The following is a 22,098-nucleotide window of genomic DNA, read 5'->3' on the forward strand; positions in this document are numbered from 1 at the left end:
TATTGGTTTCAATGGTTTCCATTAATTTGGTGGAAAGAGTAGGGCAGTTTTGCATTATTACTTTTCCTTGATAAGTTTGACGGAATCTACAACTTCGGACAAGGCACATTTATTTAATCGTATGAACGTATATCTTACCATCATATAAAAATAAACACCAGACAATAGACAGTGATTGAAAAATATCAAAAGGATAAAAATCAAATTTGAATATCAAGATTTTCTATATATGCAATAGCGTTATCATTTACAATATAGAAATCCTTCTTGTCACCATGGTAGGATCTCAGGGGGCGCTCCAGTCCTCAACAATGTGCTGGATAGTTTGACGATCTGCTCCACAGTCACAGGTCGGAGGGTCATATTTTCCCCACTTATACATAAAATCTGCACAGACGCCGAAGTTTGTTCTGATACGATTTAGAGTAACCCATGTTTTCCTTGGTAGATTGAAGCCTGGTGGAGGGTTTTGTAAATTAGGGAACATTTGGGGATCACCGTCTACTACATTGACCCAAAGTTCTCGCCATTTTTCCTCTAAATTGAAGTCTTGTTCATGCAAGGTGATTGCAGTTCGGATGGGTGGGTGTCTTGATTTCAATCGTTGTATTGTAACATCTCTGATATTTTGGTGTATTGGAAGTTTTTCATTATTCACTACTTTAATGTACTCTTTAACTAGGAGCTTTTGTCTTCTTAGATTTGCGGGTGCGATATGACCCAGCACAGGTAACCAGTGACCAGGTGTAGGTCTAATAGCACCAGATATTATACGCAAAGAGTTGTTCAGCTGAGTGTCAATTAAGTTTACATGACAGCTATTTAACCATGCTGGAGCACAGTATTCTGCAGCAGAGTACACCAGGGCAAGAGGAGATGTTCTCAAAACATCAAGGCACAACCTGTACTATTTAGTTTTCAAAATAATCAATTTTTCAAACAGAGGGAAAAATAAATAATAAATGAAGAGCCTTATAAAATAATTGTGAGATGTGAAATAGACACTACCTATAAAACAAGGATATCTCGTCTTAATATAGCTATCAGACATGATGGCTGTATAGGAATGAACCCCCTTATACTTTATACAGGCAGACTACGCTGGAAATACAGAATGCTCAATTCTATACTGCAGAGACGCTACAATAGTGTGATGACAATAAGATGTAGACTTGGATTAACTGAATCTTACGGCTAATTGCAGAAGCTTGTGTTGCAAATTCCGCTGAAATAGTGATACGTGGATCAAAACATATCTATACTAATAAAAATAACTCAGCGGAACCCATTATAAGTAAAAGGGGTCTTTAAGACGCCACCATCCTTTAATGAATGCAGCGCAGCATTCAGGCTTCTATAAAACAGAACAGGATAATGTGTCCTACGCCATCCGCACAGGCTGACATTGCGGTTCTGCGCAGGCGCACTATGATCTACCCTGCTAAGGTCAAATTAAAGTACTGCAGTGCGCAGGCATGAGGACAGGTTACAGACCGCCTACACATGCGCACTACAATACTTTGATCTGGCTGAGCGGGGCAGATCAAAATGCTGGCCAGTGTGGATAACGTAGGACGATACATCATTCACACGGGCCTCAGAAGAAGGAGGATGGAGATCGACGCAGAGAGGAGGCACCAGACTGGAGAGCAGCAACACCCATCAGACTGGAGAGCAGCAACACCCATCAGACTGGAGAGCAGCAACACCCATCAGACTGGAGAGCAGCAACACCCATCAGACTGGAGAGCAGCAACACCCATCAGACTGTAGAGCAGCAACAGCCATCAGACTGTAGAGCAGCAACAGCCATCAGACTGTAGAGCAGCAACAGCCATCAGACTGGAGAGCAGCAACACCATCAGACTGGAGAGTAGCAACAGCCATCAGACTGGAGAGCAGCAACAGCCATCAGACTGGAGAGCAGCAACAGCCATCAGACTGGAGAGCAGCAACAGCCATCAGACTGGAGAGCAGCAACAGCCATCAGACTGGAGAGCAGCAACAGCCATCAGACTGGAGAGTATCAACAGCCATCAGACTGGAGAGCAGCAACAGCCATCAGACTGGAGAGCAGCAACAGCCATCAGACTGGAGAGCAGCAACAGCCATCAGACTGGAGAGCAGCAACAGCCATCAGACTGGAGAGCAGCAACAGCCATCAGACTGGAGAGCAGCAACAGCCATCAGACTGGAGAGCAGCAACAGCCATCAGACTGGAGAGCAGCAACAGCCATCAGACTGGAGAGCAGCAACACCCATCAGACTGGAGAGCAGCAACAGCCATCGGACTGGAGAGCAGCAACACCCATCGGACTGGAGAGCAGCAACACCCATCGTACCGGACCGCCCCTTAGGTGAGTATTATAAAGTTGTTTTTATGTTGTACAGGACAACCTGGACTCTTATATACAGTATTCTAGAACGCTTTATATAAGAGTCCAGTGGTGGTGGCCGCAGCATATAGGGGACAAATTTCGTGACAGGTTCCCTTTAGGCCTGTTTCACACGTCAGTGATTCTGGTACGTATGTGCTAGTTTTTATACGTACCAGAATTCCTGACATACGCAGACCTATTATAACGAATGGGTCTGCGCACACATCAGTGATTTTTCACTGACCGTGTCTCCGTGCAGCGTACATGCGTGTCAGTGATTCCCGCACGGAAACATGTCTGTTTTTTTTCTGGCATCACTGATGTCCCACGGACCACACTACTTACCAGAAAAACATGGACATTGAAAATAAAAAGCATTTTCAACTCACCTTCTCCAGCGATGCTGTGTTCGGCAGCTGCTCTCTGCTTCTTTCTGGCCGGCTCATTACTGGTATGCATATTCACGTATGCATCCAGAGCTGACTCGGAAGTAGCTGCAGGTGTGAGAGACAGCGGCGGCCGGATGCCAGAGACTTCAGTACAGCGGACAGCAGCAGCGGGGACAGGTGAGTTTATCGCCATATGCAATCACGGAGTTCGGATCACGTATCACGGATAGCACATAGACAACACACAAGTGCAATGAATCATGGCACACGGAGGGACGTAGGCGTTTTTAACACGGCAGTGAAAAATTACTGAATTTTTCACTGACATGTGAAGCAGGCCTTAAAGGTATAGCAAAATGGGGTGGAGGGAGAAATGGTAAAAAAGAAAATGTTTTTTTTCTGGGAAGTTGTTTTATGTCCTTCATTCTAGAAACCTGACTTTCCAGGTCACTAACATTCTGAGTTAAGTGGTGAAACAAAAAATTCAGATATTTGTAAAAATAAATAACTATATTTTGGTTTGTGATGCTATTTTCTGAGACCACTAATGTTTTTACTTTTCCAGTTTTATATATTTTTTATACTACATTTTTTAGACCCTTTATTGGGACTTGAACCTGCAAATTATCTGATCACATACTATATATTATAAAACAGTAGTTTGGTATAGCAGTATATAGTGAAAAGTGTGGTCACCTTTGAAGTTAAGCTTATAGCTGAGCTTCAGAGAAGGACCAAGATGGCAGCATTGGTGGCCTTCAGCAGGTCCATGCTGTCATAGTGATGCCTTGACATAACCCTGTGTCAGAGACAGATGACGGCTAGTTATTACAGCCAGCATCAGCTATGTGCGGAGGGAATTGAACTCCTGAGCCCCCTCCACATGAGGTGACCCTAGGATGGACGTACAATTATATCCATATGTACGAAGAGGTAAATGGTCTGTTTAGAGCAGCCAACCACATATATCTTCAAAAAAAAAAAAAAAAAATCATGGTATCAGCATCTCGTTACCGGTTTACTCAGAATGACGTGCTGCCAATATTATTACTAGGCTTGTATTAAAAAAAAAAAATCACACCCAACAATATAGCATTTTGCTCATTAATTGGCCTGTTTTGATAGGCCAATATTCGGAAGTGTTCCCAAGAAGGTTCGTTTCCCCAGTTATCAGCTCATCTAAATGGATCCTTAGTCTACTGTGATTTCAGGTTACAATGGCCCAGGAAAAGCCGCTGAACGTTAGAAGTTCTGTAACCTTCGAGACGACTGTAGGATGGATGGATAGACAATAATTCACTTGAATAATTGCTATTTCCCAGACTCCACAATTAATGCCAGAAGGCTCGGTTTAATCATTGCCTCCCCTTATCCGGCCTCCCATCTGCATGTATATCTGTGTACATGGAAATCAGGACACGGGAGAATAGCTGGAAATATCGGTAAATGCTAAAAGCATGGCCTTGCCGAAAATCAGGTTATTGATGTTATCGATGCATGTCAGCCTGATTACTACACAGTTCTAAAGACAGAGCCCATCAATAATGCGGCTGCTAATGCTACAGAAAACGGCCTGTGTGTCTCTAAACAAAGTCTCCTTGTTAACAGATATAGAAACAGATTAATAATAATATACTACAGATATATAAGTAATAATACTAGGAGTATACTATAGATGAATATTAACTGTGTAAAATCAAAAAAAGCTGTATTTGGAATTTGGAAATAATTGCTACCACGTGATATCATTTATCTGTCATGAGACAAATGCACTATTTGCATGGTCATAAGAGGTGAAAGTGGGGTCTTGTTGTGGTCAATGCACGGTCCCCCAAAACTGCAGTTAGGGTGCATCTGCGTAAGGAATGGATTGGTCAGCCGAGCACTGCAGTGTAAGAGAAGCCTCCTCAGTGCCATTTCTGCTGGCAAAGTCCCATCCTAAAGATCCCCGTCTGTGTTGTTGGCAGGGGAATGTGATAAGCAGGTATAATATTCTGCTGCTCGAAGCAGCTACGGAGCAGCAGGGACGGAGGATGGAAAGAGCTCAGCATCTCTGCAGCCGCCATCCATGCTGTTGGATTTTTAGAAAGCTTAAAGTGGTATTACAATCTCAGACATTAATAAAATGTCTTCAGGATATTCCATAAATGTGGTTATGATGTCTGATCACTGAAACAAACACCGATTTGCATAATGAGGTTTCCCATCCCACTTAGAGAAGTGGCTCATGTGGATGGAGGAGTGGGAAAGTATGTGCAACCATCACTGTCTATTCATTTCTATGGAAGATACAGTGAGCAAGTATTTTGTGAATATGCCTGAAATGCCTAAGGTGGGAATACTCAAGCTCTATTTACATGTAACATTTGCCAGTGTTGAGGCAAGTGAGAGTGTACCCACTGGACCACAGGGAAATCTGTAGCAGCTGACCCCACAGGGCAGGGACAGGCTCAGGTACAGACAGGTAAAGTCTCTAGTGTATACAGGTGCACGCGAGACAGGTTATGCAGGCAGGTACGGAGGATATGGCAGGTATAGGTACAGGTGCAGGTAACGGGCATGGGATAAACAGGACCTGACAACTAGCTAGCAAGAGAGTAACAAACTAATTGACTATGCTGCTCAGGCACCTTCCCTAGTGGGAGGTTGCCTTGAATACTTCGTGCCTCTTCCGGCCTACCCCTATTGCATGCCTTAATAAATCTAATTGTCTCTCCAGGAAAGGAGACAAACTCTAGCGCAGCACCACCTATTGGAAGTAGCGATCCTAAAAGTCAAAAGTGGATTTTTAACAATCCTTTGCATATGATTTAGGATATATGCCAGATCAGAATCCCAATTTGCAGACACAGTGTTTCGGGGTGCTTGCCCCTCGTCAGTGCAAAGTACGGGGTGTCTGATCTGGCTCATGAGAAGCTATGTGGGGACCACGGGGGAACACTATTCTCCTTAAGGAGACTTTGCAAGCCAGTCTGGCTGCCAGTAAGGGGACTTATAGCTGTAATGCCCCTCTGGGAATTATTCAAATTGTCTCATATTCAAATAAATCTAGCAACCCATCTGTTCCTTGCCCGATCACTATTAAGGCTTATATCTGCACCCTGAGGGTATTGTGGATGACCACAGGTGTAACCCTTTTTGAATGAATTTTAGGATGGACCCCACCAGAATCTCGTCACCTAGCTGGCCCTTCATGATTTGAAAGGAACTTCCTCCAGGTTCTACCATACATCCTTGTTATCGGTTTTCTACTCCTAAAGCAAGGTAGACACATCATTTGTGAGAAAACCTTTCTGGGTAAGAAGTGACCTTTCAAATTCAAGTGTGTGAAATGCAGCCCGCCGCTTGTGGATGCCATAACGAACCCCGACTAAGAGACTCTAGGATATCCGGAAAAGTTAATGGATTGGAGATAGACAGTCTCATCTACTAAAATTACAACCTTTTGGGTCAGAATTGGGCTATTAGAATTATTCTTCTCCTGCCTCCCGTATTTTTCTCAGGATCACTGGAATCAGCATAAAGGGAGGAGAGGCATAAACTAGGTGGAAGACCCAAGCAATCTGGAATCCATCAACTACATGGGGCTTCTCCCTGGGATCTAAGGAACTGAACTTTACCTTCCTGTTTCATGTTTCACCAGTTTGCGAATAAGTCTATCACTATTTGTTTAAAGACCCTCTGATTCAGAGCCCACTCCTCCGTCTCAGACAACTGTAACTTAGGAAATTGGCTTTGGCCTTCTTTTTCCCCTTTATGTTGTAGTGCCACTAAAACAGGTGTCTTTCTACCAACCCAAAGATTTCCTACTCTACTACCATCAGATCCCTGATGTTTGATATGAGAAACCCGTCTAGTTGTCTGACAGGACACGGACATGCTGGTTCTGGAGAATTGGGAGGAACGCATATTTTACTGTCAGAAGCTCTTATGCTGGAGAAACTACTTGCCCGGATCAAGTCTCCTTGATTATAACATCCCTCATCCCCAACCCCTTGAACTTGTATTTGTGGTTACGAACTCTGTAATGTGATGTACCCGTGGGACCTGTTTGAACAAATTTTCCATACTTAACCTCCAGATGAGGGCCCCAGCTGTCACTGAAGAAAGATTTGACCTTCCTTCTAAACAACCTAATAGCCTTTGCCTAACAGTATCTCCTGTTGTAATTGCCTGTTGTGATATTGAACCCAAGGACCTACTGGGATGCACAAAGTTAGGGACCCAATAGTGACACTGCTTTCCTGAGTGTCATAGAAGGATTTCTTATAACTTCTGACACCAGGTATCAATTGAAATACTATGTCCCAAGAATGACAAAAGTATTTTAGGAGTGATACCTTTATAGGCTAACCAGAAAAATTATATTAGCAAGCTTTCAGAGCATAGAGGCTCCTTCTTCAGGCAAATTACAAATTAATTACTGAGACCAAACCACAACATTTAAGAAGGGAATTTTGTTACTTACCGTAAATTCCTTTTCTTCTAGCTCCTATTGGGAGACCCAGACGATTGGGTGTATAGCTACTGCCTCCGGAGGCCACACAAAGCATTACACTAAAAAGTGTAAGGCCCCTCCCCTTCTGGCTATACACCCCCAGTGGGATCACTGGCTCACCAGTTTTAGTGCAAAAGCAAGAAGGAGGAAAGCCAATAACTGGTTTAAACAAATTCACTCCGAAGTAACATCGGAGAACTGAAAACCATTCAACATGAACAACATGTGAACCCGAAAAACCAACCAAAAATCCCGAAGGACAACAGGGCGGGTGCTGGGTCTCCCAATAGGAGCTAGAAGAAAAGGAATTTACGGTAAGTAACAAAATTCCCTTCTTCTTCGGCGCTCCATTGGGAGACCCAGACGATTGGGACGTCCAAAAGCTGTCCCTGGGTGGGTAAAGAAATACCTCATGTTAGAGCTGCAAAGACAGCCCTCCCCTACGGGGAGGCAACTGCCGCCTGCAGGACTCTACTACCTAGGCTGGCGTCCGCCGAAGCATAGGTATGCACCTGAAAATGTTTGGTGAAAGTGTGCAGACTCGACCAGGTAGCTGCCTGGCACACCTGTTGAGCCGTAGCCTGGTGTCGTAATGCCCAGGACGCACCCACGGCTCTGGTAGAATGGGCCTTCAGCCCTGATGGAACCGGAAGCCCAGCAGAACGGTAGGCTTCAAGAATTGGTTCCTTGATCCATCGAGCCAGGGTGGCTTTGGAAGCCTGCGACCCTTTGCGCTGACCAGCTACAAGTATAAAGAGTGCATCCGAGCGGCGCAGGGGCGCCGTGCGGGAAAGTAGATTCTGAGCGCTCTCATCAGATCCAACAAATGCAAATCCAATTCATATCGATGAACTGGATGAGGACAAAAGGAAAGTAAGGAGATATCCTGACTGAGATGAAAGGAGGATACCACCTTAGGGAGAAACCCCGGAATCAGGCGCAGCACTACCTTGTCTTGGTGAAACACCAGGAAAGGAGCTTTGGATGACCGCGCTGCTAGCTCGGACACTCTCTGAAGAGACGTGACCGTTACCAAAAAGGCCACTTTCTGTGACAGTCGAGAAAGTGAAAAAACATCCCTCAGAGGCCCCAAGGGCGGCTCCTGGAGAGCAATTAGTACCCTGTGCAGATCCCATGGGTCTAACGGCCTCTTGTACGGAGGGACAATTTGACCAACCCCCTGCAGGAACGTGCGTACCTGAGGAAGTCGTACTATGCGATTCTGAAAGAATACAGCCAGCGCTGGGACTCGTCCGTTAAGGGAGCCGAGCGACAAACCTTTTCCCAAACCAGATTGCAGGAAGGGAGGAAAAGTAGGCAATGCAAATGTCCAGGGAGACACTCCCTGAGCAGAGCGCTAAGAGAAGAATATCTTCCCCGTCTTGTGGTAGATCTTGGCAGACGTCAGCTGCCTAGCCCGTCTCATGGTGGCAATGACGACTTGAGATAATCCTGAAGACGCTAGGATCTCGGACTCGATGGCCACACAGTCAGGATCAGGGCCGTAGAATTCAGTGGAAAAAACGGCCCTTGGGACAGTAAGTCTGGCCGGTCTGAGGGTGCCCACGGTTGGCCGACCGTGAGATGCCACAGATCCGGGAACCACGACCTCCTCGGCCAGTCTGGGACGACGAGGATGGCGCGGCGGAAAGCGGAGCTAAGCTCGCGTAGCACTCTGGGCAACAGTGCCAGAGGTAGAACACATAGGGTAGCTGGAACTGCGACCAATCCTGAACTAGGGCGCCTGCCGCCAGAGTACTTTGCTCGTGAGACCGCGCCATGAAAATCGGTACCTTGTTGTTGTGCCGAGACGCCATTAGGTCGACGTCCGGCATCCCCCAGCGGCTACAGATTTCCTGACACCATTCTGGGTGCAGAAAACTATTCCCCTGCATCCATACCCAGGCGACTGAGGAAGTCTGCTTCCCAATTTCCTACGCCCGGGATGTGAACTGCGGATATGGTGGATGCTCTGTCCCCCACCCACATCAGAATCCGCCGGATTGCCTGGTAGGCTTGGCGATGCGTGTTCCGCCTTGGTGGGCGATGTCTGCCTCCGCTGTGGAATTGTCCGACTGAATTCGGATCTGTTTTCCTTCCAGCCGCTGCTGGAAGGCTTGTAGGGCCCAGATTTCCAGAACATTGATCTGAAGGATGGACTGGACTCCTTGACCGTCTGAGAAGGGAAACGTTCCTGTCCAGGGACGTCGACTCCCCAACCCATTGGCAAAGCATGTCCCATTGAAGTGGACGCAGATGAAACTGCGCGAAAGTGACTGCCTCTGCATGAGACGTCTTAAGGGGTGTGACTGGCCTTGAAGGAGAGACTGCACCCCCGTCTGTAGTGAACGCTGCTTGTCCAGCGGAAGCTTCACTATCGCTGAGAGAGTGTGAAACTCCATGCCCAGATATGTCGGCGATTGGGTCGGTGCCCGATGAAACCTTGAAAAGTTGATGATCCACCCGAAACTCTGGAGAGTCTCCAGCGCCACGTTCAGGCTGTGTTGGCATGCCTCTTGAGAGGGTGCCTTGACAAGTGGATCGTCCTAGTAAGGATCACAGAGTGACCCTGAGAGTGCAGGACTGTTCCCACTGCTGCTCTGAACTTGGTGAAAACCCGTAGGGCTGTCGCCAGACCGAAGGGCAGGGCTACGCACTGAAGATGCCCGTCTTCAATAACGAAAACGTAGCAAACGCTGGTGCTCTGGAGCAATCGGCACGTGGAGATAAGCATCCTGATGTCTATTGATGCTAGGAAACCTCCTTGCGACATTGAGGCAATGACGGAGCGGAGGGTTACATCCGGAACCGCCTGGCCTACACGTGCTTGTGAGCAGTGTTAGGTCCAGAACGGAACGGAAAGAGCCACCCCTTTTTTGGCACCCCAATCAGATTGGAGGAAAAAACCGTGTCTTGTTCCTGAAGAGGAACAGGGATTACCACTCCTTCTGCCTGCAGAAGAGCATCGGCTCGGTGGGGGGAGGGGGGGGAAGTTCTGAAGAATCGAGTCGGAGGACGAGAACAGAGCTCTATCCTGTACACGTGAGACAAAATGTCTCTCACCCACCGGTCTGTGACCTGTGGCAGCGAAATGTCCCCAAGCGGGAGATTCTGCCACCAACCGCGGATGCGGAGAGAGAGAGCTGACAGTAATGAGGAGACCGCCTTGGTAGCGGTTCCTCCTGCTGCCTTCCTTGGGCGTGATTGAGCCCGGCCGGAATCTGAGCCCCTCTGAGCCTTTTGAGCCCTTTTGGACGAGGACAATTGGGACCTGCCCGAGCCTGGGAAGGACCAACCTCGACTGTCCCTCCAGGACAGCATTACTAGGGTAAGTCGCAATGCAGACATTGCGAGGTTAAGGACACCACCTGCGGCACAGATGTACATGTGCTCAAGACCAGCTGCGCAAGCCCAGCTGAAATAGGTTATAGTGCCCATACGGCTGCGAATGCCGGAGCAACCGACACGCTGATAGCTTCACAGACAGATTTCAACCAGAGGTCCATCTGTCTGTCAATGGCATCTTTAAGTGAAATCCCATCTTCACTGCAACTATGGATCTAGCCGCAACCCTGGAGATTGGGGAATCCACCTTTGGACCCTGGGTCTAGCGCTTTATCACGTCAGGGTAAAGGGATAACGTGTATCCTTAAAACGTTTGGAGAAAACGCTTATCTGGTAAGCGTGGTGTTTCTGAACTGCTTCTCTGAAGTCAGCGCCAGAAAAATATGCAATATACGCATGAGTACTGAAAAAGGATTTCTCCTGCTGTGAAGCTGACTCCTCCACTGGGGGAGCTGAGGGAGCAATATCCAACATTCCATTGATGGACGCTATAAGATCATTCACTATGGCGTCACCATCCGGTGTATCCGGATTGAGAGCGGTGTCAGGACCAAAGCCCTGATCAGCTACGTCTGCCTCATCATACAGAGAGTCCTCCTGCTGGGACCCAGACCAGTGATGAAGCCGAGTGCCGCACCCAGCGAGCTAGCTTAGGCTATCTGGGACTGTCGTCCGTGTCAGAGCCTTCACCCTGGAATGCCTGGGACCCCCCGGAGCACTGAATACGTTCCAAATGAGGGTGGCCAGGGAGCATTAATCAAGATTGCCCATGGCCTGTCTGGACTGCAAAGTCTCTATCCCATGACAATCCATCAGCCGAAACTGCAACTCCGTCCCTGTCCCTGGACAGGGTTCACGGATGGTTCCTTTGGCCACCTCTAGGAGAGACCCCGGCTGACCAAGTGCTACAGGGAAGCATTGCACACAATGGGGGTCAGTGGAACCTGCCGGTGGAACAGTATCACATGCAGGAAAAACAGCATAGGAAGCCTTGTTGCTTTTTTGCTGCTGTATTCAATCCATCTATGCAATGTATAGCATACAAGCATGAACACTTCAGCACATGCAATACAAGCAGCATAGAAAGCCTGTGCCTTGGCACCCTTGCTTTTTTGCTGCTGTTGTCCAGCCATCTAGGAGCATATTGCCAAGAGTAGCGACCGTACAGTGCAATGTATAACATACAAGCATAAGTACAAATGAACACTGCAGCACATGCAATACAAGCAGCCTAGAAAGACCTGTGCCTTAGCACCCTTGCTTTCTTGCTGCTGTTATCTCGCCATCTAGGAGGGCATATAGCCAATAGTAGCGACAGTACAGTGCAATGTATAACATACAAGCATAAGTACAAATGAACACTTCAGCACATGCAATACAAGCAGCCCAGAAAACCTGTGCCTTAGCACCCTTGCTTTTCTGCTGCTGTTATCTCGCCATCTAGGAGGGCATATAGCCAAAGATAGCGACCTACAGTGCAGTGTATATACAAGCATCAAATACAAATGGACACTTCGGTATTTAGTGGGGTCAGCACTTCAGGTGCTGCTTACCGCCCGCCTATAACGCGGGTATGTGGTCGCCAGAGCCCTGTGTTGGTTGCCCAGAGCATGTCTCCGTTCCCCAGCTCGGACTGCGTGCAGGAATGGCTGCCGGCATCCTTCTCCAGCTCGTGTGACGAGGGGCGGGCCGTGGGCGTGCCCCAGACAAGAGCGGGAAAACTGGCGTCCCACTGTGTCCAGTGAAGGGGGCTGGAGAATGCAAAGCAGACTCCAGCCCTCTGTGCTGACTGTCTATACAGCGTCCCGCCTCTCCCCTGACTGGCAGGGCTGGAGGCGGGAACGAAACGAAAACTAGGCCGCAAAGCCGGGGACTCGAGTAATAAGCGCGGCCGTCCATGTGCACGGCCCGCGCGAAAGTCCCCGGCACACCACAAGTCCCAGCCGCGCCACAATGTAAAAAACACCCAACAGCGGCCGGCGCGGCAGTTCCCAATACATAAATTCACTCAGCTAAGCTGCAGTGAATAATAGCACGAGCGCACCGCGCTGTTACCCCCGGCGCACTAACACTCCCAGCAATGCTGGTGTGTGTGTGCGCGCTTGCCCGGGGACACAGAGTACCTTAATGTAGCAGGGCCTGTCCCTGACGATACTCAGCTCCATATCCAGCAGGTTCTCTGGGTTTGTGGATGGAGCCCGGTCTCAGTGCCTGGAGACCTGTAAGATCCCACTTCACCAGAGCCCTCAGGGGGATGGGGAAGGAAAGCAGCATGTGGGCTCCAGCCTCCGTACCCGCAATGGGTACCTCAACCTTACCAACCGCAAGTGGGGTGAGAAGGGAGCATGCTGGGGACCCCATATGGGCCCACTTTTCTTCCATCCGACATAGTCAGCAGCTGCTGCTGACTAAAAACAGTGGAGCTATGCGTGGATGTCTGACCTCCTTCGCACAAAGCAGAAAACTGGTGAGCCAGTGATCCCACTGGGGGTGTATAGCCAGAAGGGGAGGGGCCTTACACTTTTTAGTGTAATGCTTTGTGTGGCCTCCGGAGGCAGTAGCTATACACCCAATCGTCTGGGTCTCCCAATGGAGCGCCGAAGAAATGAATGTTACAACAGGACATGGGAAAGATGATGCCTCCTAAAGATAAGCCAAGGAAATCAAATTAAGTTTTTTCTTAGAAATGCAGATGAGTTGGAAGTGGTCTGTTCAGATCACTTCTGAGGTTCTTCTGGTGGATGTGTGAAGTGTGTCCATGTAGTGAGTCATAAAACCAGGTGTTAAATTGAGTCCTTTTGTTAAAGATCCAAACATCACACCAGGTATAAAATCTTGCATTTGTTTTCCCCCAGCAAGTAACACCTCTATGTCACTGAATCTAAGAGCAGACCTAAAAAGGAGTGGACTTTTTTAGATTTAGAAGCCAGCCCAATTCTTTCAGGTTAGCTCTAACTTTTTCCCACCAAACGTTTCATTGTTCCATTGATTTAGGAAATCATTCAGGTATGGGATTATCAAAGTTTCCTGTTTTTTCTATTAACTCCATTTTGAAAGGTCAATATATCAGGAACTTGATTGTTCTGAAGGAGATGTCTGGCTTCCTTATCAAGTAAAGGGGGTAATAGAATCCCTCTCCCTTCTTTTCCACCGATACCTCTGTGAGCATGTCTCCCACAAGTCTTTGGTAAAAATCAAAATGAACCTTTCAATTTTTGGTGTTAAGTAAAGGCTTTTTTCTGGACACTTTTCCCTAAAGGCCAGCTCTATGGAGTGTACGGCTTATTGTGGTCGTATGGACAGATCCTCCAGTCTCTGCTTGGGAACTCTGCAGCTCCTTCAGGGTCACCTTTGGTCTCTGAGCTGCCTCTCTGATTATTGCCCTCCTTGCCCCGGCTGAGAGTTTTGGTGGGCGGCCCTCTCTTGGCAGGTTTGTTGTGGCACCATGTTCTTTCCATGTGATAGTAATGGATTTGATGGTGCTCGGAGGACCATCAGAAATTGGGATTTTTTTTAGAACTCAACCTTGACTTGTACTTCTCAACAACTTTGTCTCTGACTTGTTTAGAGATCTCCTTGGTCTTCATGGTGTTATTTGGTTTGTGGTGCCTCTTGCTTAATAGTGTTGGAGCCTCTGGTGCCTTCCGGAAAAGGTGTGTATATACTGACAAACCCTGGGACACTGAGACACACATGTGGACTTCTTTTCACTAAATATGTGACTTATCAAGGTAATTGCTTACACCAGAATAGCAAAAGGGATGAATACATATGCACATGGCAATTTTTATTTATTTTATCCCATAAATTTAACTTTTGAATATATTTTTCACTTCGCTTCCTCAACTTAGATTACAGTATTTAGTGCTGATACACAAAGTGTTATGTTATGAGGGGCATATAGGGAAACATATTTTGGGGTTTAAGCTCTTAAGAACCTCCGTTTAAAGAATTCCATCCCTAACCGTGACTTTTTCAATGGAAGGGTGAGCTCAGTTTCTTTTAGCATCACTTACCTTTTGTAATTTGGAAAATTTTAACAAAAACTAATTGTAGCTGCATTGCAGTACATTTCAATTAGTAAAATGTAGTTCCTGATGGACTCTGCAAATAAAGTGATATGATCTTGGCATTAAGCAGCATACGTCCGTAGTACTGTTCTATATGCATTGACATAGACTGGAGAGGTGAAAGGGGCAGCAAGGAGTAAAGTGCGTATGGATCCTAACATCACAGCTCCTTACAATGTTTAGAGGCCTTTCTGGCATATTGCAGTTCTGCTGCCTGTTTTTCCAAAAATGAGCCCTCCCACAAAAATAAGCCCATGCTTGATATTTAGGGATTTTTGTAGTAGGCTTTAAATATAAGCCCTACTCCAAAAGCAAGCCGTAGTTAGTCAGTGCCTCCAGCGCTAGGTTATGTCACATGACGCTAGGTTAAGTCACTCACAGAGACATAAGCTAACGCTGGAGGCACTGAAATAGGCATAATGTAGCTCACAAATAATCCTGTTGTTTCCTCCCACTAGGGCTGGGTAAAATCTGCTCACCCGCTCCAGAGTTCCACTTCCTGAGTGTTGTCACCTGGTTCCCGACTTCTGGCTGCTACTGTGCTATGATGTTTACTTGGTTGCCGCTCCTGAATCCCACCTCCAGAATCCTGCCTCCAGGCGCTACTGCGCTATGGTGTGGGCTTGGCTACTGCTCCAGGGTCCTACCTCCTGCCTCCTGACTGCTGCCTCTTGAATCCTGCCTCCTGGCCGGCACTGCTCGCTCCCGCAGAAGCAGCCAGGTGTGATGTCACAACAACCACCGTACCAGAGTCCCTCCTTCTGCCCCCTTCTGACCACATAGAGAAGAAGAGTGCCACTGCCACACAAAGTGTTTTGAGAGTGCCAGTAAGTGTTACCATAAGAGACACTGACACTGCACCAGCAATTGTGAATGTCAGTTAAGGTTACTAAAACTAAAGCTGGCCAAACACCTTCAAGCTGAAGCTGGCCAAACACCTTCACGTTGAAGCTGGCCAAACACCTTCACGTTGAAGCTGGCCAAACACCTTCACGCTGCAGCTGGCCATACACCTTCAATTTGAAGCTGGCCATACACCTTCAAGCTGAAGGTGGCCAACCACCTTCAAGCTGAAGGTGGCCAACCACCTTCAAGCTGAAGGTGGCCAAACACCTTCAAGCTGAAAGTGGCCAAACACCTTCAAGCTGAAGGTGGCCAAACACCTTCAAGCTGAAGCTGGCCATACACCTTCAAGGTAAATTGAAGTAAAAATATGATTGTTGTTTATAAAAAAATAAAATGAGCCCTCCCCCAAAAATAAGCCCTAGCCCTTTTTTTGGAATCAAAAGTAATAATAAGACCCTGTCTTATTTTTGGAAAAACATGGTAGTGAACAAAATCAGAGCTGCGATACGTGAGTATGGCCTCTATAGTAAACAGACCTGTGTGTGGTTTACTTCTGTCTGCTGTTGGATTTGCTAACAGCTAATCATAAGGGTGTTGATCTGATATTGCTAAGCTATCAGTATCAACATCATGGAAATCCCCTTTAAATAACCAGGTCAACACAATCAGATAGGCTATAGATTCACTCCATGTAATGCTCCAACTGGTAAATCAGAAGTATACGATCAGGCACTTACTTTAAAAAGATTGTGTACCATCTCTTTGAACTTTTGGACGGTGGTACCTCTTGTTGGCTTATCAAATAGTACAATTTCCTTCCTTGGCTCGAGTTCTGTTCCAAAGTCAAGATGCAGAGTATCTTCCATTTGACACTTGATCACCCCTTCCAGGTTCCCCCAGATTCCCAGGTACATCTGAAAAACACACAATGCTCTGACTCTCCCTTTCTTTTGGCAGTTAGTACATTTCTGCATAATTAATTCACAATCCTGAGATTGCGCCATCTTTAAAGTCTTAAACCAACTATGCTTACAGCATTATAAAATCTTCCATAAAATATCTTCAGAACTGGTTTCTCACACGTGTGCATGCCCATGCCATGCCTATCGTGGGAAAGGCTCTGTGCCATCAGTATGCACGGTTTGGTTGTACGAGTAGAAACACATAGAACTATTATCACTTTTTTTTTCAAAGAGGTTCTAAACCCCATTCTTGGTCTTCAGGACACATCGTGGATCATGGTGCCATATAACCAGTTCTATGTTTCCTACAGTTTCATTACGACTACCTGTAAATTCACCCAAAGGTATCAGCAGAGGCAGATTTTCAGACTACACCCTTATTAGCAATTTCCCTATACATTGGGAGTCACATAAGGACACAAAGATTTTGTGCAGGGTATAAAATAGTTCAAATGTAGTTGTTAGAAATTATGCAGGATAATTGAAAATCAGAAATATATTTACATTTTACAAAACTCCGTCCGTATGATCAATGTTACCATAAGAGAGAGTTATTAAAAAGTTTCTCTGTAAAGTCTACTTTTTTTCAAAGCATCGCCATACAAAGCTATTAACCCTGGGACGCCCAGCAGTAAGATGTGGGACAATTTCGCATCGAGTGTTCATTTCCCCTCCTGTGCAAACACTGGAGAAATTAAAGAAGATCAACCACCAGGATTTTTCTATATAAATTAAAGCCAGTGTTATACTGGCACTATCATGCTGAATCTATACATACCTTTAGTTGTGAGATTGGATGTATAGTTTTTGAAATATAGGCGAGTAAAGTTTGTGAAATGCATTGTTATTTGACTGATAGCAGCTACAGAATATCTAATAGATGGGTCGCATTATGATAGTTAATCCCGCCCACCTGCCTGCCTGTTCTTCCTCCACCCTGTCCGTCCTCCCCCTGTAATAACAGAGACAGCGGGAGGAAGGACAGGCAGACAGATGGGCAGGAATAACTAGCAAAACCCGACCTACCTATTAGATATTCTGTAGCTGCTATCAGTCAAATAACAGAACATTTCACACACTTTACTTGCCTATATTTCAGAAAGTATACATCTGACCTCCCAACTAAACGTATGTTTAGAATCAGCATGATATTGCCTGTATAGTACTGACATTAGTTTATTTAGGAAAATCCTGATGGTTGGTCCTCTTTTAGCTTTACAGAGTACCCAATGACATCAATGGACTGTCCGCATAATGCATGAACAAGATATTTTGGTCCTCCAATGTGAGACGCCTTTGGCAGCTGCTCCCTTCTTTGACTCCTAGATGAGGGTCCTGAGCAAGAGACACTTTCTATTCTACCTAACTGGATATCTAAAATTCTTTTTTAAACTCAATGTAAATATTTGGAAAGTCAAAGTTTTAATATTCCCTTGAATGGGTGACAGCTGCAGTGCCATTAGTGGCCACTATACAATATTTAGTGCTGTGCAGGTTCTGCCGCACTTCTACTGATCGGTGGCGGTGCCTGAGGTTAGACTCCCAAAGATCAAATTCTAAATACAGTGCCTTGCAAATGTATTTGGTCCCCTTGAATTTTTCAACCTTTTCCCACATTTCAAGCTTCAAACCTAAAGATAAAAATTTTAATGTTCTGGTGAACAATCAACAACAAGTGGGACACAATTGTGAAGTTGAACGAATATTATTGTTTATTTTAAACCTTTTTAAGAAATAACTGAAAATTGGGGGGTGCAATATTATTCGGCCCCTTTACTTTCAGTGCAGCAATCTCACTCCAGAAGTTCATTGAGGATCTCTGAATGATCCAATGTTGTCCTAAATGACTGATGATGATACATATAAGCCACCTGTGTGTAATCAAGTCTCCGTATAAATGCACCTGCTCTGTGATAGTCTCAGTGTTCTGTTTAAAGCGCAGGTAGCATCATGAAGACCAAGGAACACAACAGGCAGGTCCGTGATACTGTTGTGGAGAAGTTTAATGCTGGATTTAATTACAAAAAGATTTCCACAACTTTAAAACACTGCAAATCCACCAAGACCCAGACGTCTATCCAAACTTTCATCTCAAACAAGAAAACTGATCAGAGATGCAACCAAGAGGCCCATGATCACTCTGGATGAACTGCAGAGATCTATGGCTGAGGTGGGAGAGTCTGTCCATAGGACAACAATCAGTCATCCACTGCCCAAATCTGGCCTTTATGGAAGAGTGGCAAGAAGAAAGCCATTTCTCAAAGATATCCATAAAAAGTGTATTTTAAAGTTTGCCACAAGCCACCTGGGAGACAGCAAACATGTGGAAGAAGGTGCTCTGGTCAGATGAAACCAAAATCAAACTATTGGGCACAATGCCAAACAATATGTTTGGCATAAAAGCAACACAGCTCATCACCCTGAACACACCATCCCCACTTCTCATACATGGTGGTGGCAGCATCATGGTTTAGGTCTGCTTTGCTTCAGCAGGGACAGGGAAGATGGGTAAAATTGTAGGAAAGATGGATGGAGCCAAATACAGGACCATTCTTGAAAAAAACCTGTTGGAGTCTGCAAAAGACCTGAGACTGGGATGGAGATTTGTCTTCCAACAAGACAATGATCCAAAACATAAAGCAAAAGCTACAATGGAATGGTTCACAAATAAACTGATCCAGGTGTTAGAATGGCCAAGTCAAAGTCCAGACCTGAATCCAATTGAGAATCTGTGCAAAGAGCTGAAATTTGCTGTTCACAAACGCTCTCCATCCAACCTCACTCAGCCCCAGCTGTTTGCAACGGAAGAATGGGCAAGAATTTCAGTCTCTCGATGTGCAAAACTGATAGACACATACCCCAAGCGACTTGCAGCTGTAATCGCAGCAAAAGGTGGCGCTACAAAGTATTAACTTAAAGGGGATGAATAATATTGCACGCCCCAATTTTCAGTTATTTTTTTTAAAAAAGTTTAAAATAAGCAATAAATTTCATTCACCTTCACAATTGTGTCCCACTTGTTGTTGATTCTTCACCAGAAAATTAAAATTTTTACCTTTATGTTTGAAGCCTGAAATGTGGGAAAAGGTTGAAAAATTCAAAGGGGCCGAATACTTTCGCAAGGCACTGTAAAGCGTAGAAAAGGGTAAACTTTTATTTAATGATTACATTATGTTCTAGATAAAACTGGAACAGATTTATTCTACACATTCCATTTTGGGGTTTAATGTAATAGACATATGTTGAGGGCAATTCACTTACACTTCAACGTTCTAAAAATAAAGCAGGACGAGCCGTACTCTCCGGAGACAGGTCATTTTTGTAATGAGCAAAATGTTAAGCGGAACATACGGAACATACGGAACATACACACAACCGTCTCCGATGACTAAACCTAAGGGATGGCCAAATCCAGATGTTGCCGATTCTGAGCATCTTGGGAGACCATTCAACAACAGATGGATTTTTTAGAAAAGTTTATTCTGGAATTTCAAAGTGTTCCTATGTTCCCCGATTAATGCAAAGCTAAATATTACCTGGTTGTTTGGCTTCGTTGACAAACATTTTCCAAAATAAATAGTTTCCTTGGAGCAGAGACCTTCACAGGCTGATCCGTCGATAATCCCCTTCCGGTATTTGTCACACTGGAAGGAAAGGTCAGGATGAAAATAATTAGGTGTTATACAGGATTAGCTATCACACATCATTCCAATCACCATTATCCCAATTAGTCTGTATGTCACAATCACAAATCAGGATAATCAGATAATAATCAGTGATTGGGCTCCTATATAATCCTCAATCAATATACTTAGAGGTATTATTATTAAATAACATGAGTTAAAGCACCACTCTAGCGTTTTCTTTGTTTTATTTCAGCACTGGAGAGGCACTTTAAATCCAAATTCTGAGCCCCCTTTCTTATACTCACCCTCTGGCGTTTTCAGCTTATATCGGCCTGGCTTCAGGCCTGCGGGGCCATTTGATGACTGTAACTTCTGACTGGGTGTAATACAGAAGTTACATCATAAGCTCTAAATGAAGGTCTATGAGAGCAAGATCGAGGCTCTCATAGACTTGTATCCCAATGTATGTAAAGCGCTATGGAATTAATAGCGCTATATAAATTAATAAATTATTATTATTATTATTATTGTGGCCTGTGGTGCCTCCATGAAACAATTGGAGCTGCCGGTAAGGGCTCAGATGGAAGCAACTTGAGTACTGAGTGTAATGGAAGTCATTGGTGGATTCGAACATTTTTACAGAAGATTTTACAGAAAAATGCTCGAGTCCCCCATTGACATTCACTATACTCCACTTGTGCCCTTCAGAGCAGCCAACTGATCTTATCGAGTACTGAGCACCCGAACATGGTAGTGCTCGCTCATCACTAGTTACGATTACTGAGCACCCAAGCATGGTAGTGCCCGCTCATCACTAGTTACAGGTACCAAGCACCCAAGCATGGTAGTGCTCTCTCATCACTAGTTACGTGAAGAAGTACAAGAAGGCAGACAGGGGTGCGAATAACTAGCAAAACCCAATCTACCTATTAGATATTCCGTTGCACCTATCATCGCATAACAGTGCATTTCACAAACTTTACTTGCTTATATTTCTGAAACTATACATCAGCTCCCACAACTAAAGGTGTGCATAGAATCAGCATGATAGTGCCAGTATAGCACTGGCTTTAGTTTATATAGGAAAATCCTGGTGGTTGGTGCACTTTAAAAGAGGACAACAGTCCTATAAACTGTACTGATTGCAGCCTCTTACAGACCGATTTCACTATTGACGGTAGATGTAAAGCTCCTGGCTAAGATGCTTGCATATAGGCTCACCAAAGTCATTACATCCCTAATACACCCAGATCAAGCAGGGTTTATGCCCAACAAATCCACGGCAACTAATCTTAGGAGACTGTACCGGAATATGCAGATACCGGCGGAAAATAAGGGGAGGCGGGTTACTCTCTCCCTAGACGCGGCCAAAGCTTTTGACAGCGAAGAGTGGGGGTACCTATGGGCTACGATGCGATCAATGGGGTTTGGGGAAGTGTATATTAGGTGGGTGCAGCTGTTGTAGTCTGCTCCTATGGCAAGAATTAGGGCAAATGGCAGCATGTCAGATAGATTCTCTCTCTATAGGGGCACAAGGCAGGGGTGCCCACTGTCCCCCCTGTTTGCTATCGCTATCGAACCACTGGCGGCGGTGATGCGGCGGGATCCTGGTGTAGTGGGTTACCGATATGGGAGTGTGGAGGAGAAAGTGGCCTTATATGCGGACGATTTATTATTGTTTCTGGGAGATGCAGGGAGTTCCTTGGAGGCGGTAATGAGGGTCATATCTAACTTTGGAAGGATATCAGGGCTCACGATAAATTGGGATAAATCGGTTTTGATGCCACTAGATGAAACGCCCTCCAATGTGGTGGTGACTTGTGCTCCGGTTCAGGTGGTGTCAGAGTTTAAATATCTGTGAATTATGATGTCCAATAAACTGACTGAGTATGAACGTCTTAATCTCGCCCCCCCCTTTTACTTAAGTTCAAACAAAAGATTCTGGCCTGGTCCAAACTGTACCTTACGGTGGTGGGGAGAGTCA

At 45.6% G+C, this 22,098-nt stretch overlaps 1 protein-coding gene across 3 annotated transcripts in view; it reads right to left on the bottom strand.

The window, feature by feature from the left end:
* DIPK1A (divergent protein kinase domain 1A) overlaps positions 1-22,098 on the bottom strand; it is a 210,992-nt gene that overhangs the window by 17,853 nt on the left and 171,041 nt on the right. For all 3 annotated transcript variants that reach the window (XM_075321036.1, XM_075321037.1, XM_075321038.1), the window contains 2 exons: positions 20,025-20,132; positions 16,264-16,440 (listed from right to left, as the gene is read on the bottom strand). In XM_075321036.1, the coding sequence (XP_075177151.1) occupies positions 16,264-16,440; positions 20,025-20,132 (285 nt within the window). The remainder of the gene's footprint in view (positions 1-16,263; positions 16,441-20,024; positions 20,133-22,098) is intronic.

The sequence above is a fragment of the Anomaloglossus baeobatrachus genome, chromosome 8 (assembly GCF_048569485.1).
Source record: "Anomaloglossus baeobatrachus isolate aAnoBae1 chromosome 8, aAnoBae1.hap1, whole genome shotgun sequence".
In the NCBI taxonomy this organism is placed as follows: domain Eukaryota; kingdom Metazoa; phylum Chordata; class Amphibia; order Anura; family Aromobatidae; genus Anomaloglossus; species Anomaloglossus baeobatrachus.